Genomic DNA, 17,288 nt, shown 5'->3' with positions numbered 1-17,288 from the left:
AGTAAAAACTTTGCCATTTCAATGTAGCTGATGTCATGAGTCCACACATTCAAAAAAAACCTGAAAACCCAGGACATTACATAACCACACTAGAGCTATGAATAAGTAGTCAGTTGCAACATCGATGTAAAATGAAAATAGTCTTCTAAACGTTGATTTATCTAGTTACTGCTTCAACTCTTTTTACTTTATTAATCAAACTGATAATAGACACTTATGTAAAACGCCTAAAATACTGCAGGTACAATGGGATACAAATGTTAAGTGAAGTATTGTCATAAACCGTGTGATCACGTGACCTGAAGGAAACGAAAGCAATTTACAGTATAATTCCTAAGTCCATTCCTAGTCGTCTTTCCTCATACAGTTGGCTGCAGTAATAGATAACAAGAACAACACACCACTGGAAAGTCCCTGCTGTGGCTTTGTCCAACAGCCTTTTTGAATGTGCTTTTTTAGATGACATAATACACCATCGGGACAAGAGTTACAGAGCTAGATCAAATGAGAAAAAAGGAAATCCATCTGATAAAATGCTTAAAATGTTTATTTACAGTTTAAAAAAAAACACAAGTCCTTGATTGGTTAAGTACACTGGTCTGCAGCAGTTACTAGCTGTTGAAAAATCACTTGAACAGTGTTTCAGTCAGATTAGTCCCTTGAAATAAATGATGTCCAAGGCTCTCCACTCCTTCAGTTACACTGCATCCACTCAGAAGACTCATAGGATTGTTCATCCAGTTATTTCAAGTAGTTCCAACAAAACCTTTGCTGCATCAGGGAATCATAACCACATTGCATCAGAGCAGAATGTCAGGCATGTGGACCTCACTACGTCCCATCAGACTCCATACCCTGGGCAACCAAAGCTCATGGATCGCGCCGTCTTCCTACCAACAAGCCTCCTCCCTGTTCTGGGTAGAGATCCCATCTTAGCAGGGGGTTTCAGTCCAGGAGGGAGGTTCTGCTTGGGTGACAAAGCTGCCAGACGAGCCTCCTGGAGCTCCCTGTGGAGAAAATGGAAATAAGTGAATGCTTTTAACTGGCATGCGAGTATTAAGTTAAGACTAGGTCAAATTAGATGAAGACAATAGGGGCCAGAAACCTAGACGCTGGATTAAATTATCCTTTTTTTCCCCTTACTTCTCAAGCATGGCCGTCCGGAACTTCTCTACATTGAGCTCTCGGCGTAGCTGAGCAGCCAGCCTCCCAGTCCTCTCCTCCCTTAAGACTGTGTGTTTGCAAAGCTCCCTGGCAGATGGCCGCTTCGACAGGTCTGGATCCAGCAACAACTGAAAGAAAAAAGGTATTTTCAACAAGCTACGCTAGTAACGAGTGAATTTAAAAACTTAAAAATGCTGTGGCTCTCAAATGTCTTTCAATCAAGTAAGATTTAAATGTTCAAAACAACATCAGCCCAGAAATAAGAGTACCTGAATTAGGCCTCTAAAGGGAGGCGATAGCTCCTTTTGCAGTTTGGGGAGCTGCCCCTCTCTAATGCTGTGCCACTCCTCTCCATTTTGGGGCAGAGGAGCAGCGCCGGCTGCCAGCAGCAACGTAAGGCCCAGAGCAAAGATGTCTGCCTTGGGGAGGTGGCTGTAATCCTGGGGAGCAGAGAGATGGCTGAAATGAACACTAGAAACAATGCAAATACAATTGGACCTCTGGATTTTAGATTTTTTACTTTAAACATACAGTGATGTGCAAACAACTCAGACCCCAAGACTAATAATTTTCCTTTAACACCTTTTTAACAACATTTTTACCTCATGCAGGACCTCACTGGCCAGAAAGCGGCTGTCCCCTTCCTCAACTTGAGGACTGTTGGTTGATGTCACATGACCCAGATCCCCTGCAGAAAACAACAAGAGTCAGATGACAGCAAGCAAACATTTAATGTAGAAATCGGTCTAACATTAAATATAATACCAATTTTGTAAATGACTCTTGCTGAAGTGCTTCCGTAATCTTCCTCCTCACTCTCCCCTTCACCTGCTGCACTTGTGCTGGGACGCTGGCAAATGAATATATTACCTACAAAGAGTTGAAACAAGGCAGGTTTTAAAAAGGCACAAGAGACTTAAGGTTTAGATTGGACAATGAAGAAATGCACATCGCTCAATAAGACATACTTGGTTTGATGTCCAGGTGTACGAGGCCTGAGCTATGGATATATTTTAGCCCCATAGACACTTGTAAGAGCAGATCTTTCAACTCGGCCTCTGAAAACAGTTCCCCCTGCACCTCCTTCTTCACGATGGCATCACTGAGACTTCCACCTGGCACACACGGTATCAAAACCACATAACCCAATCTTAAAATTTCATTCAAGTCTTCCTAAACTATGTTTCTGATGGGAAGGGGAAACCTACCATCACAGTATTCATTCTGAATAATCATGTGATCGTCTTCTGCCCATGCTGAATAATAGCGAACAACATGTGGGTGGTGCCCAAGAACAGCATGCGCATACACTTCCTTCAGGGCCAGCTGCCTGAGAAGACATGAAAAATGGTCAAGGATAAATTTGATCAATTCAGGAAGAAAATAAAAAAAGTGACTGATTTGTCTCTGGCAGAGAGCGAAATGCTGCTGACTCACTCATTGGCAGAGCCTGCCAGGGGTCGGCGGGAGCGTTTTATGGCGTACAAGCAACCGTCCAGCCTCTTCACACACTTGTACACTGCCCCAAACTCGCCCACGCCAATGCACTCCAGCTCCAGGAACTCACTCTCATAGCGTGACAGCATGAAGGCTTGGACAGCTCGCCTCTGCCAGATAAACAGACGGAGAGGAGGGCCTTGTGGTAAAACCAAAGAAATGTCTAAAAAAGGGGAAACACACGTCACAGAGCTCAGTCTCGAGTTTGATTACAGCTAGGAGAACCGGGGTTTGTTCTTTGATACGTCACCAAATATGGTAGTACTTCCTTGTGTAAAGGGTTTTGTGAAGATTCTGACATCTTTTTTTTTTTTTTTTCTTTGCTAGAGATTCCTTAGAGAAATCCCGGAAGTAGGATTGGCAGCATGTAATTTTGAACAAAACAAGAAGTGCGGAGGCAGCCGAACACGACAAAGCCTGATGATGAAATCATATCAGAAGCATCTGAGAAGGGAGGGTTTCATCCACCACAAAGCACTGATAAAAATAGTTGTACCTTTGGTGGGAGAAAGGCTTCATCATCCTCCTCAGATGACGTGAGGCTGTGTTTCATCCTGAAAGATGGAAAGGGCCTTTAGACCTATACACACTCTGAACAAAACTATTAGTAAGGGATTGAAAAGTCAAGCCCATGTGGAACTAAAAACAGAAAGATGGAGAATTCAAACTATTTCAATTCTGCCCTCAGTGCACTGTGTGGGGAATCTACCAGCCATTAAAAGACATTAAAATTTTGCCCTTTAAGAATAGCTCTGAATGTGACACCGACACCATAATACCAGTGGACTCATGTCCCTGTGATGCAAGAGTTCTAAATTAAACATTTGGGAAATTTTCCCAAACATTATCAGCAAACAAATTCCCACCCATGAGTGAAAATGCTGAACACGCTCTGGTGTTTACAACTCATACCCTTACAGATCTACAATACAGCATTTGCAGTAGTTCACCTGCGTCCATAATCATCGTCATCGTCACAACTGTTCCTCCACTGCAGCTCGCTGTTCCTGCGGACTGTGTCAGGGGTGAAAGGGTTCACATTGACAGAGGGTGCATGGATTAGGTTAGTAGCAACTGAGGAGAAACGCAGGGTCCTCTGAGGGCGACTTATCTTTGTGGTGGAAAAGGGCTGGGACGACTTCGATAGTAGGCTCTACGGAGGAAAAAACAGAAATGCAATTCATCCCACTGAAGTTAAACTGGTTTGATATTTCAGACTCACTTGACAAATCAGCCGAGACCATAGGGGGCCCACCTAAGGACAATCAACCTGAATTATTCCCCACCTTGGGCGTGCTAGGAGAGTCACACAGCCTCAGTTTCCTCCAGGACGCGTAAGGTATGGGGCTGGTGCACTGTAACGGGGAAGATATGGTGTTGCTTCTACTGCGATGGCGTTGCACCCTAGGCGTCCTGCACGCAGAGCCAGGACTGCGGATCCTGGGACTGCAGATCCTGGGACTGCAGATCCTGACGGTGCAGTCGTCTGAGCTGTTATCACTGCTGCTTCCCTCCTCTCCACAACTAGAGAAGTCCAGCTGCTGGCTGATCCCGTCAAACAACGTCGCCATGCTTGGGGCCTGAGGTTTGGCAAATGTTTTCCTTTGAAATACTTGATTGTGCATTAGACTGAGCCTGCATTTAAGTCTTTTTAGGAAGATAATAGAGATAAGAAGAAATAACCTCTCAATCTCCAGACCAGTAGGCCTACATATATCCAGTATGGTCACTACTATAAGCTCACTGTTGACTTCCACTACCACAACACAAGTCTCCTAATTTCATCAATAAGTCAATATTACTTGCCGATTCATTTTTTCAAGATGTTCTGCCAACCAAACAATGCAGGACACCCCACCAGTCAAGCTGTGAAGTTATTTTCAGACTTACCTGGAAGCTCAACAGACGCTTCACTCAGTGATCATGAACGTAGACATCAGTATGTCATTTAGGTTTGAGTAATAATATCTGCTTGTCATGTATACTCACGAACAAGTCGCCTTTCCCACCGCCACCGCCACCACCACCACGCTTAAATTTCGCGCCTTGTATGTAAATGACTTCCTGTTTAAATGAACTATGCCGCCGGGTTCACACATCTGGCTCTCTGATTGGCTGAATTGTTCATAAACCACACACCTGACTTTGAAACGGCTGTTAATTGCGTAAACAACTTTATTCAGCGTTATCGTAAATGCTATGAAAACCTACCTATATAATGTATATGGATGCATATGTAGGCTACATGGATAATGTTACCACAAGGAAAGAACACAGTCACATTTAAAGTAAAACTAAATAACATGGAAATACCGTAAAGGCATATGTATGTAATAGACTGACCTAAAATATATCTAAATCTCTTCATGAGATATAAGAAAATGAATTATTATGGGCAAAACAAATCGCCCGTAGCCAAAATTAGGTCACTGTATGAAATAGTAATATAGACACGTGGGCGGAAGTTAGCGACGTCATCAAAACAGTGAGACAGGAGGAGGGAAAACAGCCCGTCAGTGGATGTGACACGCTTACAAATACATAGAAAACAACCGAGCAAGCAGCAGGAAATCATGATCCGGCTCCAGCGGCGTGTTTAGTGCGCTCGATTCAATCGGACAGCGGAGGTTTTGTGGTATTTTTCTCCCTTCACAAGTCCTCAGAGGCAGCAGCACCATGGTGAAGCAGTCGGACCGAGCCCCGCTGCTGGACTGGGAGGAAATCCCACCGCCCGATCCGAACCAGGCGGCCCAGCTGCCGCCTGCTGCGCCGCGGGAGAAAGACGCACCGGCGGAGAAAAGTTCTCAGCCAGCCGGGCGGCGCTCACCGACGGGTACCGCGGCTGGTACTGGGTGGAGCAGCGGCGGCAGCTGCACCGCCGCAACCACCATCACCTGCAGCCCGATGAGGAGTGTCACAGCTGCTGTTGTCAGCGGGGATGGAATCCCGGGTCGTCCGCGAACAGAGCTCTCTGGGCTCGGGTGGGATCGCCCGGAGCCTCTGGGCACAGATCGTAATGTTCCCTTCCCCGGCCTCTCGGTGAGGGATCAGTGGGAGGAAAAAGACCAGATCGTGGCTGTGTTTGTGGTTACCTTTGATACAAGATCTGGTAAGCAATCCGATTGTAGCAAGAGCATCTGATCGCTTATCTCTCATGTTTAGAATTCTCAGTTGTTAACTAGATTACCAAATTTCCTGAAATGATCACCCCGTGATGTCTTGTTATCTTGGATTGTCACCCTCCCCTGCCTGGTGAGCTTTAGTGCATTATACTGAGTCATGGCGGTGAAGGATGTGTGCTGCCATCAGCCCAGGTGGAGTTGTCAAACATTTCAAATGTCAAAGACCCTACTAAATAAATTCCAAAAAGAAATGGTCTGGCTTTCCAGTCTTTGTAAGCTGTCAAACATACTGTAACGCTCATGCAAGAGTTGAGGGACTAAAGCCCAAGCTGGTATAAAAAAACATCCTATAAGATTTAGTATAGAATTCAGACAAGATAACAAGATATATGATCAATAGTTGGTCAAACACAAACAGAAAACAAGGCCAGGATGTCAGTGCTCCAGCTTCTTCTATGGAAGAGGTCAGTGTATAGATGGTTATAGTAGCTGAGTCAGTGCTTTTCTTACTGTCTCTGACCTCATGCTGCTTTCTACATGACTGGCATACAGAATTAAGGGAAGTGGCCAGGATGAAAGTAGTAACTTCATGGTTTATTTTCTGTGTGTGTGTGTGTGTGTGTGTGTGTGTGTATGGCAGGGAACATGGTAGAGTGGTGCCTGCCTCACGACATCAACCTAGACGGAGTTGAATTCAAGTCAATGGCCAGCGGTTCCCATCGGATCACCAACGACTTCATGTATGTACTCCAGTCAGGAAGCATGAAATCCCGTCTTTAGAGGGACACGGGGCTCTTCAATCCCTGCTAGAAATCTTTTCTCTCTGTGTTTACTCCTGATCTTTGTTTTGCCTTTGGCTAGATATTTCCGTAAAGGCTGTTACTTCGGGCTGGCCTGTTTTGCAAACATGCCTGTGGAGAGTGAGCTGGAGCGAGGAGCGAGGATGAAGTCTGTGGGAATTCTGTCTCCCTCCTACACTCTGCTTTACCGCTACATGCACTTCCTGGAGAACCAAGTCAGGTAAGACATGCTGTGTTTCTCGCGTGTGTGTGGGTCTTTTTCTTCCAGTCTTACATGTTTTTTTTTTTTTTTTTTTATTCTCGTCGTTGCACCACCCTATTTGTATTTTGTGTACCTTATTTACTGTTTGCAGGCTTCATTTTCTGGGCCTACCTCCTGTCCTTGCTTCTTTGTTAAAAAATCTTTCCTCATCTATTAAACATGAACCCAGAGTCCCAGTTACAGCCACCGTCACAGGGGCCCATTTACATGCAGTTTTTGTATGAAGCCTAAGCACGGAAGTGGAAGGAGCCTTGACGGCCTCTCTTCTCTTCAGAAACTCTTACTCTTCTGCTTCAGTCCTCTCACGGAAAGCTTACCTCCTCATTGACTATGTATAAGTACACGACACAGCCACAGCTACAGCTACAAATGCAGACGGCTAAGGTTACAGCCACATACAACTTGATCTGAATCAATCTGAACGGAGTGTGGTAGTCCAGTCCTCCAGTCGGTCACTGTGGCTTTCTCACTGTCACACCTCAGTAGCAAACAGATGCCTCAAGTGGTGCGTGTAGTGGTTAAAACAAATAGAAAAGTGGCGTTCATGTAATGCGAGTGGCCTCAAATGATCCCACAATGCAATTTAAGAACAGGTGATGGTTACTTACCGAGCCCAATATATAATCTTGCATCGCAGAGGACCTAAATAGTGTCTGATACTGAAAACACAATTCTTCTTCCCTTTACAGTGTATAACAAATAATGATTGTGTAAATAATGTCAGATGCAAGCTACAGTGCTTTAGCAACTGTCTTTAAATCTCCTGGATTATGCTGCCTGAACATGGTGTGCTTCCATGGTAGAGCCACACTGGCAGATCATGAATATGCATATGTGATTAGTAAACAAATTTGGAAAAACCTGACATTATTCTTCTTTCTCTCTTCTCCTCCTCCTCCTCTTCCTCCTGTCGTTGCCTTGTAGACACCAGTTGCAGTGTCCTGGCCAGTACTCTCCACTGGAGGCCTTCTATGAGGATAAGAAGGCCGTCCTCCCCCCTACAGGAAATGGTCTGGTCACCGCTTGCCCGACCTGGAGCGTTACCACCATCAACCGCTGTATGCACGCGGAAATGAAGGTGTGAAAGCAGCAGAACAAAACTGCTTATGTTGTCGGCGATGGCAGGTATCAGAAAACAAACAACACTTCTTCTTTTTGCTCCCTGCAGATCACCCACCCAGCTGGCTGCATGTCCCAGTTCATCCAGTTCTTTGGGGAGCAGATAATGGTGCTGTGGAAGTTTGCACTGCTGAGGAAACGTCTCCTCATCTTCTCCCCTCCGCCTGTAGGTGTGGTCTGCTACAGGGGTAAGAAGCTTAAACACACTATTACTGTAGTGAAGTATCTGCCTTAAATTGTCCTTTTATTTCTTTAACACAAACAGGCCAGAATGTAATCAATGTAACTTAACTTAAATTTAAGTGTGGTCTTTCACTTTTCAATTTCCATGGAGGTGTTTCATTCACCGTGTCCTTGTGCTTCCTCAGTGTACTGCTGTTGCTGCCTGGCCAACGTCTCTTTACCTGGAATCGGCGTGTCTGTGCCTGAACTACGGCCTTTCTTCTACATCAACATAGCTGACATCACTACCCTGGAAACAGAGATGTCCTACGTGGCCTGTGAGTGAGGCGTCACTGCATGTAAATTGACCACCATTTATAATCTATGGAAATGATCCCTTTCATATATGAGCATGTTTTCATGATTTGTAAGGCACTACAGAGAAGATTTTCGAGGAGAAGAAGGAGCTGTACGACGTCTACATTGACAACCAGAATGTGAAAACGCACAGAAGCCATTTGCAGCCGCTGCTCCGACTGAATGCAGCGGATAAGGAGAAGTACAGGAAACTGAGCGAACAGAGGTACACCACACACTGTAAAATACTGCTGAAATAGCATCATGCTCATTGAAAAAAAAATACAGTGATTTTCAAATGTGATACATACAAAGAAAAATGCTGCAGAATGAACATTGATGCTCATAAATACTGGCCAGTGAGGTTTTGTTGCATTTCAAGGGAAATCATCAAGAAATTAGAGGCCTGAAGATCCCATTTTTTTTATGATGTCTGTTTTTTGTTTCAGGCAAATGTTGCTGTACTCTCAGGAGGTGGATGGAGACTGCACGTCAAATGAAGAGGATCTTTTCATTCTGTGAGTCCTTGATGAGTGTGTTCACAGCTGCTAACGCACTTGAGTTATAATCACAGGCAGTGTGTTGAAGCAGAGTAGTACTATTATGTTGGTTTTATCATCGTTATTAGATGCGGAGGGCCATAGCGTGACCCAGTCGTCTTTAATCTCGTCCTAGGTTCTTCATGGAGCTGAACAACCGCATCTTCCAGACCCTGTCTGACGTAGCAGGGAGCACTGATCCCACCCTCACCTCTGAGCATGTAAGGGCCATGGGGCTGGATCCCCAGGGTGATCGCTCCTTCCTGGTCGACCTGCTGGAGGTGTATGGCATTGACGTCACGCTGGTCATAGACAACCTCTGCTGCCCCTGAACCCCCGCAGCCTGGGAAACTTGGAGAGCCGCTGGATACTTGTGCCTTCAAGGCCCCCCCCACCCCCCCACCACCACAAACACACACACACACACACACACACACCAAGACACTGAAAACACTGCCTCCACCCTGGGACTTCCATCTGTTGCCTGCTGTCCCCTCCTGGGTGTGTCTTTGCGTATGTCTCATCTGACCTGTGGAGACTGTTTCCAACCAGTGTGGATGATGACACTTGGTGCACTGGTCCACGTTGGCTGATAGACACCTGTCTAGCAGACAGTGCCGCTTGGCAGCAGTGTGCTCTTATAGCCAGTCACATCTTCTGTCACTCAGTACTGTTTTTTTGTTTGTGTGTTCTGTGTGTTTGACTTTGATTATCTGATTAAGTGGCCACACTGGATAAAAATGATAGAAGTCTGGTCTGGTCATAACAGCTGGATGATTGGTCGTTCTCCACTGCACCCATCACAACAAGGAAGTCACTGGAACAGCTTTGGTGTCCACTTAAAAGACTCATATTATGTGGGCCAGTTTTTACTGCTGGAGATGAATTAGTGTGCTTCAAATACATTTTGTAGAAGATTCTAGCCGTCATAATGTGCAACCAATTCCAACAACACCGTACTTGGATGATTATTTTCTTGTTCTGATCCAGCCACTTCGGGAATTAGTGAATCGAATGCTTTTTGACCACTTTATTTGCCTTTCAAAAAGGAAGCAATAGGAACCTGAGTGGCAGTTGAAATGATCAGCCTTCTTCATGTACATGCTTTCATTTCTTTCACAACTGAAAGAAATGTGTCTGTTAATGAGTGTGATATCCTCTTTTTAATAACGGGGGGTGGTTCATTATTATGAAGCTGAGCCACAGAATGAGAAGGAAAAAGCTGGTAAATACTTACTTTTTATGTACCTTCAACACGAGGTAGATCCGATCACGTGTCTCTTGTGTTTGATCACAAGTGATGGAGGCGCTGTAGAAACTTTCTGTTGTTGTTACATATTTTGCCTTCATATGTCGTGACCAGCTGAGGTTCTTGAATTGTCAATGAATGGGACTCTGTAACACTAACTCATCATGAATGCTGCACCATGTTCACCACTGGACTATTTCCTGATGCACACAGTGATCATGCTTAACTTTTTTAATGCTATGTTTATGACTTGCCAGAAAGTGGTTATGGAGTGTAGGGGCTTTATGTGTGTGTTGTACTGTAAACAGGCTTTCATTGTGTTTTTTCTACTCGAACCAGAGGCTGGTTCATCAGCGGAAGCCAATATGTCTTCTGTGATCCTGCTGAATGAAGAGTCCTTGATGGAGCCGTTTGTAGTTTACTTGTTGATCAGCTTCAAAGAGGTCCTCTCTGCTTGCCTGTGTCCTTTGACAAAGATCTCTTTGTGTTTTTGGAGATGTGGTGTTGGCTGAGCAGAAGCTTTAACTCCTCCTCTACGGGCAGATTCACAGAGAGCCCCTCCCCACACCCACCCCACCCCCGTCTGTTCCAGCTGATGGTTTCTCTCTTTTCATCACAGTCCCATTGAGTGAATCCAGCTCTCGAAATGAGCCAACTGTCTTTTGAATTATCCTGGCAGACTGGTTGAGTTAATCCACCACGCTGCCAATCACAGTGATAATTTGTTCCATGTTGGAACACATGAGGCCGATGCTCGCCTCGTAATAAATTTGGAGTAGCAGTTCTCAACCTTCTCATAGCTAAAACACCAAGTCATTTTTTAAAATATGTCTTTTTAATATTGATTTTTTTCATTGTCACATTCCAGAAATGATCTTTCGGGGGCTGATCCCCAGGTTGAGAACTGCCGATGGTCTTCTAGCCTGTACTGTTTTCACTTGACACCCCCTAAGATGATTTCTGGGTCGGTGAAAAAAAAAGTGCACTAAGTAAGTATTGTCTTTGAAAGAGAATGGCACTCCAGCTTTGTTGTTAAAATGGGGCCTTAAGGAAATGTGATTTTCTCAAACTTAATAGAGCAAAGTGACTCATCTGTGTATGTGCGTCAACAGTATTTGCTGAAAGATGAAGAAGTACATTGTCCTTAGCACTTCTGAATGACCTTACTGTCTCCAGTGAAAACCTGTTGACCCTGACTGGTCTATTTACTTGTCAGTATACTCTTGCCTCTGATGGTGTTTGCTTTACAGGTGTATGTTCAATGTAACAGGGAATGTACACAACACACACCACTGTATAAAATGCCTTCTTTGTGGAGCCGTTCACAGATGTGTACCAGCATCAGCTAAACCAGTCGTTTGTGCAGCGCGTCACTCTACTGAATGTCAACAACAGCAAAAGTATTGCACACGTGCAGCAACACATCCACGTCGCGTTTTCCTCTTGATTGTGATGTAAATCAAGAGTATTCACAGAATAACAAATAAATCTTCATCTTTTACTAACGTGAAACACTGGAAGAGATGTCAGTAATGTACACATGAACTCAATAGCATGAGCAACTGTTCATTTCACTGTACTGCCATTGTAAAACAATAAAACATTGATACAGTTTAGGTGTTATCTAACCCCTACATGACTATATTCCTGTTTCTTTTATAATCCTACTCCACCTACACCTCTCTCTTCCCTCTTTGACCAGGATCACTTTCAGTGCTTTCCACGACATGAAACGACTTTCAGGATGATCTGGACAAGACATGAGGTCCTTATCTTCCCTCAGCATTCTCCAGTGGTGCAAGTGGTATTTAGATCCTTTAATTAAAGTAGCAATACCACAATGTAAGAATACTAAAGTCCTGCATTCAAAATGGGCCTAAAAGTAAAAATGCGGAAGCATTACCAGCTAAATGTACTTGTACTGTAAAGTAAGCAGAAATATGCTCCCACGAGTGTAATATTATTATACATTTTATTATTTAATCTTTATTACTGACGCTTTAACATGTAAGCAGCATTTTACTGTTGTATTTGGTTGAGGTGTAACCAATTTGAACTACTTTATATACTGGTAGTTTAAAGGGGCACTCCACCGATTTTACAAATTTGCTGATTTGCTTGGGCTTGAGACTTAATCTTTTTAACAAAAGGCCTGTGTTACTAACTGGAAGTGTGGGGGTTTGAAAGACATGACCATTAAGGGTCAAATGAAAGATGCTTCCCAAACTGAGTGCCTCCCATTGTGTGTTCCTATACAACCATTATGGGAAACTTTCAGAGCGAGGCCCATACTAGGGATATCTCGGCACCTGCTGCTCAGATTTTGACCATCCTTTTGTTTTATCTGTCTCTTGTGAATTGTCCAACTATATGGAAGTGCAATGCTAAATCTCTGGGTACCCCCCAATTCACCCTAGTTTATGTTAAAATTTAAATTATGTTCATCTTTGTATGCAGAATCAAAATTGTACTTAAATAATAAATACAAGTAAATGTGCTTAGTTACATTCAACCACTGGCATTTCCCTACAAGATCTTTCCACCACAATTAACATGACCAAAATGAAACCGAGTGCCTCCCTTTGTGTTTTCCTAAACCAAATATGAGACCTGCACTGCAGCCACTCGCTTAAGCCTGCAGATTTGCTGTCTACGCCATCTGTCAGATCAGACTCACCAAGGAGTCTGCCAAACTCCTGGTCCAAGATCTGGGGCATCTGCAACAGCACATTCAGAATGCTTCAGCGTCCCTATATTCGTCCCTATATTCATCCATAGTCATTCATCTACATACCTCTCACCGATCCATACTGCTCTGAGCCCCAGCAGCTACTCAGAGGACTGTTGTTAAAAAGGTCCCTGCAGACGTAGCAACACCACACCAGCACATTATTATCCAGACTGCTCTTTAAGCGCATGTACTCCTTTATCTAAACCAGGTAACTGCTAGATGCTTCCATATTAAATGTTCAACTGGCATAAAAACACTTTGTGTTGAATTGTACAGAGATTATTTTTATTGACCAAGTTCAAATGTGATGAATAGTAAACCATTCAGTAAACATAAAGTCCATTTGTAAGACAACCTGTACATGGGTTACTGGCTTAAAGAAACAAAGCCTTGGTCCTTTCATATACATCCACATGTAATGTACTCCTCCTAACTTCAACTGAATATTTTAGCAATGTTTACATGCAATTAAACAGACCATCATTTAAAACTGCAGGCAAAGCAGACGTCCGTTTTCACAATGACCTCAGAGCTTCATGGCATCTGCTTCTTTGCTTTGTGTTCCTCTTGAGTTCAGTTTTTGTCTTGCTTTCTTGTCTTTTTTTTCCTCATCACTGCATCTGTGAGAGGAGCTGCTCTCTGCGCTCTGCACTGATGTAGAAGAGTAGTTTCCGTGGCAACAGCCTTACCTCTACAGGCATGGCCTCGTACTCCTCGTTGTCGATGTTGTAGAAGCCGCCGGCACCCTGCGGAGTCGGGACGTAATGTTCAATGTCAAGACAAAAACAAATACACTGAGCTTTAGAAAGTAAACTGACTAATATTAGCACAATCCTTACATCATTTTGATTTGACATGACACAGTGAAATAGGATCATACAAAGGGTTTCTGACCTCTGGCAGCTGCAGCTGGCAAGCACTGGCTTCAAGGTGTGTGGAGTTTTTAGTGAATACAGTGGGGTCTTCTTCTTTTTTATTCCTATAATGAAGAACATTTACACTCTTTTACTTGAATTTACATGGACATGAGCTTTCATATAATTTCTATTGCCTCGATAGTGTTCTCTGTTTGCATTAGATTAATAAAAGGCTGAAAGTACTAACCCGACTGTGATGAACTCGCCCACAGTGAAGTTGTCTGGTTCTGCACAGATCATCAGGGAGTCATTCAGTCGCTGCAAGTTAAAAGAAATAGAAAGGAATTTACAAAAATAAAAGAGGAAAACGAGGCAGATGGGGTTTCATAGGATCATGTCTGCATTCAAGTGTTTTATAAGAACAGGAGCAATTGCAGGTGCACAATTATTTTTAGACTGACCCTCTTTACTGGGTTCTTGTTGTGTGTTTGAATTAACAGCTCTAACGTCGACAGCTGCTGCTCCTTCCACTCCTCTGGCTCTTCCACTTTTGGAGGCTCTGAGCACACACACACACACACACACACACACACACACACACACACACACACACAATATTTTACTGTTGGAATTTGGTGTCATGTCGCCATGCTGCGATCCAAGTATCAACACAGTAACACACAGTACCTTCAACGGGAGGGTTCCAGTAGTTTTTCAGTCTGCGGACGATGCGGTAGAGCAGGTTGGGTCTGGGGGGCTTGTGAGTGGGCAGGTCAGGGGGCCGAAGGCTGGGAGCCAAGTAGGACACTGAGACGTCCCGGACCAGGGGCCACTCCTGAGAGATTTTACAACAGTTTAAGATTAAAATACAGCAGCAGCCACAGAATTAGACATGGGTAGATATTCAATATTTTAAACTTGACCTTAATGACGCCGATTCACAAATTGACAGTATATTTATGTCAGGATGGAAAACTACAGCAGCATTTGGATGATTATAGGATACTAGGATTATACTGAAATGTACACTTAAGACATTTTTTTCAGGTTAACAGCTGTTTAAGGTAGAGTGACTCAATATGAAATTTAATCAAGCATTCAATGGTAGTAGAAAATAGACAATATATGTCAAGGACACCTCCTTTGAAAGAAAATGTACTTAGCAAAGTCAGAACTTAAGAGTTACACAAAAGAAGAAAAATGTTTTTCACACCAGGGAGGAATCACATTGGTGGTAGCTGACGTGACTTTCCAATACCAGATATTTTATAAAAGGCCAACACTGGTTCAATATATTGTTTTAACCCAAGCATGTAAAGACAAAAAAAATATGGCCTTACCCGAAGAGTACTAAACCAATGTGCTGCTTTTGTCTTCAGTGGTCCAAGGTACCAATATCTACGGGGAAATGTGGTTTAATTACTCTTTTGTATGCAGGATTATGACATGGTTACCCGGGGTTATAATCTGAGTGACCAACTGTGTAATCTTACTTGCTGATTGTTGCAGCCACATCTCTAAACGCACCCCAACGTAGTCCCATCAGAGCGAAGACTGGCTGCTCTGTCTCCCCCTAGAAACAAGACACATTTAAAGTACTGACGTATAACATCTTACAATAATCTTTCATGACAATTTAACATAATTATCCTATTTGCTTTGATGAAGAAAGGCATATTATAATGTTTAAAGTATCTGATAATTTGATCTGAAAACAAATACTGATATGACCAAGTGTCTGCATTCCAGACAAACACTATGTTCATAATTTAGAGGCTAAACAGAAGCAGTTTCTCACTTTGATTTGTAGCACATCCAGAGGTACAGTTTCTCCCTTCAGAATGGACAGTGTTGCTGATGTGATGTCTCTGGAAAATGTATAAAAAAGGTGTAAAAATTTGTTTAAGTTACTTATGAAGAAACGCATACCATATACGTATATATTTACTCAGTGAGACACAGCCAATACACAGTCTATCATGGGACTGTGTGATGATAAAATCTGTATGATATTGATGAGATACTTACTTGACCTTATTGTCACTGAGGAGGTGAAGACTTGGACTCAGGGAATTGTGAGAGCCCAGTGGAATGAATCCAATCGGCGTGTTGCTGAGTGAGTCCTTCAGTCATAAAACATACCGTCAGTGACATCGTTAAAAGAACTGTCTGGATTAGGTTGTCCTCATCTTGTTTTGCAAATTAACCCTAAACCAAAGCCTGACACCTACTTGATCTGGCCTTCGCAGTAAGCCCGTGACGACTTCCTGCAAGGTGCCATCTCCTCCGGCCACGATCAGCATGTCCGTCTGCTCCATGAGCTCCATCAGTTTCTTTGCCTGGCCTTCATAATCTGTCTGTAGAGGAATATATAATCATGGTGTCACACAATGAGATCCCGACTAGAACCACGGATAGCACTGATGGATTCCGAGGGAGGAAAAGTTAAGTATACCTTTACTATAGTAATCTCCACGCCAGCCAGGTGTAAAATAGGAGCAGCGTTCTTTTCAAAAAGGTTGTTGGCTTTCCTATGAAAGATTGAGAAAGGGAGTTGGAGAAATTCTATGACAAAATGGTGTCTGAAGTCCAGACCACCAGACAAAACTGTCAGTGAGAGGTTTTGAGATTTTTGTCTTCTTACCCCCCACAAGCTGCAGGGTTCAAGATCACTGTTGCTTTCCTCAGTCGCTCCTGGGGGGCTATCTGTTGACGCCCAAATTCCTAACAGAGATCATGATGATGCTTAGGACTAATACTTAAAGAAGACTGTCTTTGACAATTTATGTGCAAAAATAAGTGATGCCTTACCCTGGCCACTAGACAAGCCTCTCTCCGCAGAACATTGTCACTGATAGGATACAAGACACAACATGTAAAACACACGAACAGACCTGTACACTACATTATTATTATAATAATTATTATTATTATATCTAATCCGTGGAAATACCATAATCTGAGATACTCACCAGTGTTTACCATACAGCCAGTAACCCCCGTAAGACAAGACGCACACAGCAAACGTGGACTTCTTCCAGTGATTCCGAAGAGTCCGAAACACTTTCACAACCCGAGCCATGGTTTTGATTCAAATGTCCCCAAACCCCCTATTTTAATGCGGTGCAACATTTACGGCGGCACCGACATGTAAAAGTCATGAATGACACATTTTCATCCCAGCGGTCACGGATCTACAACTGTCAGGCTAGCATGGACGTGATGGTGTAACGTCAAAACAGTACGGACCGACTCAGGGCGGAACCAATGTTGGTGCCACATGCGGTTCATTAATGCGTTTCAGCGTAACACAAGTATTGCTTCATCAACGTTTCCTAGAAAATAATATTTGGAATTGAACGGAATGTAAAATAAAAATAAAATCTACAGGAAATCCAATTAAATTACTTCTTGAGTTAATCTGCACTA

At 43.4% G+C, this 17,288-nt stretch overlaps 3 protein-coding genes across 3 annotated transcripts; 1 reads left to right on the top strand and 2 right to left on the bottom strand.

The window, feature by feature from the left end:
- Nucleotides 1-579: 579 nt before the first annotated feature.
- wee2 (WEE2 oocyte meiosis inhibiting kinase) lies at nt 580-4,259 on the bottom strand. The gene is made up of 11 exons (XM_070907709.1): nt 3,948-4,259; nt 3,612-3,814; nt 3,158-3,215; nt 2,602-2,771; nt 2,373-2,494; nt 2,133-2,279; nt 1,930-2,034; nt 1,767-1,852; nt 1,434-1,604; nt 1,144-1,292; nt 580-1,007 (listed from the first exon to the last, which is right to left on the bottom strand). The coding sequence occupies exons 1-11, from the start codon at nt 4,230-4,232 to the stop codon at nt 842-844; spliced, it is 1,662 nt and encodes a 553-aa protein (XP_070763810.1). The 5' UTR covers nt 4,233-4,259; the 3' UTR covers nt 580-841.
- Nucleotides 4,260-5,302: 1,043 nt separating this feature from the next.
- On the top strand, nt 5,303-9,358 carry dennd11 (DENN domain containing 11). Its single transcript, XM_070907881.1, has 9 exons — nt 5,303-5,770; nt 6,424-6,523; nt 6,645-6,803; nt 7,770-7,923; nt 8,014-8,152; nt 8,333-8,464; nt 8,559-8,709; nt 8,933-9,001; nt 9,159-9,358. Exons 1-9 carry the CDS (start codon nt 5,338-5,340, stop codon nt 9,352-9,354), a joined length of 1,533 nt encoding a protein of 510 aa, XP_070763982.1. The 5' UTR covers nt 5,303-5,337; the 3' UTR covers nt 9,355-9,358.
- Nucleotides 9,359-13,320: 3,962 nt separating this feature from the next.
- Nucleotides 13,321-16,990, bottom strand: agk (acylglycerol kinase). The gene is made up of 14 exons (XM_070907676.1): nt 16,832-16,990; nt 16,671-16,710; nt 16,504-16,583; nt 16,315-16,390; nt 16,091-16,216; nt 15,888-15,982; nt 15,658-15,727; nt 15,353-15,432; nt 15,200-15,257; nt 14,547-14,694; nt 14,321-14,418; nt 14,107-14,177; nt 13,897-13,981; nt 13,321-13,748 (listed from the first exon to the last, which is right to left on the bottom strand). Exons 1-14 carry the CDS (start codon nt 16,939-16,941, stop codon nt 13,614-13,616), a joined length of 1,272 nt encoding a protein of 423 aa, XP_070763777.1. The 5' UTR covers nt 16,942-16,990; the 3' UTR covers nt 13,321-13,613.
- Between the last annotated feature and the right edge of the window lie 298 nt (nt 16,991-17,288).

The sequence above is a fragment of the Enoplosus armatus genome, chromosome 6 (assembly GCF_043641665.1).
Source record: "Enoplosus armatus isolate fEnoArm2 chromosome 6, fEnoArm2.hap1, whole genome shotgun sequence".
Classification (NCBI taxonomy): domain Eukaryota; kingdom Metazoa; phylum Chordata; class Actinopteri; order Centrarchiformes; family Enoplosidae; genus Enoplosus; species Enoplosus armatus.
Note: the sequence above shows the minus strand (reverse complement) of the source record. Positions and strands in the feature narration are given on the sequence as shown.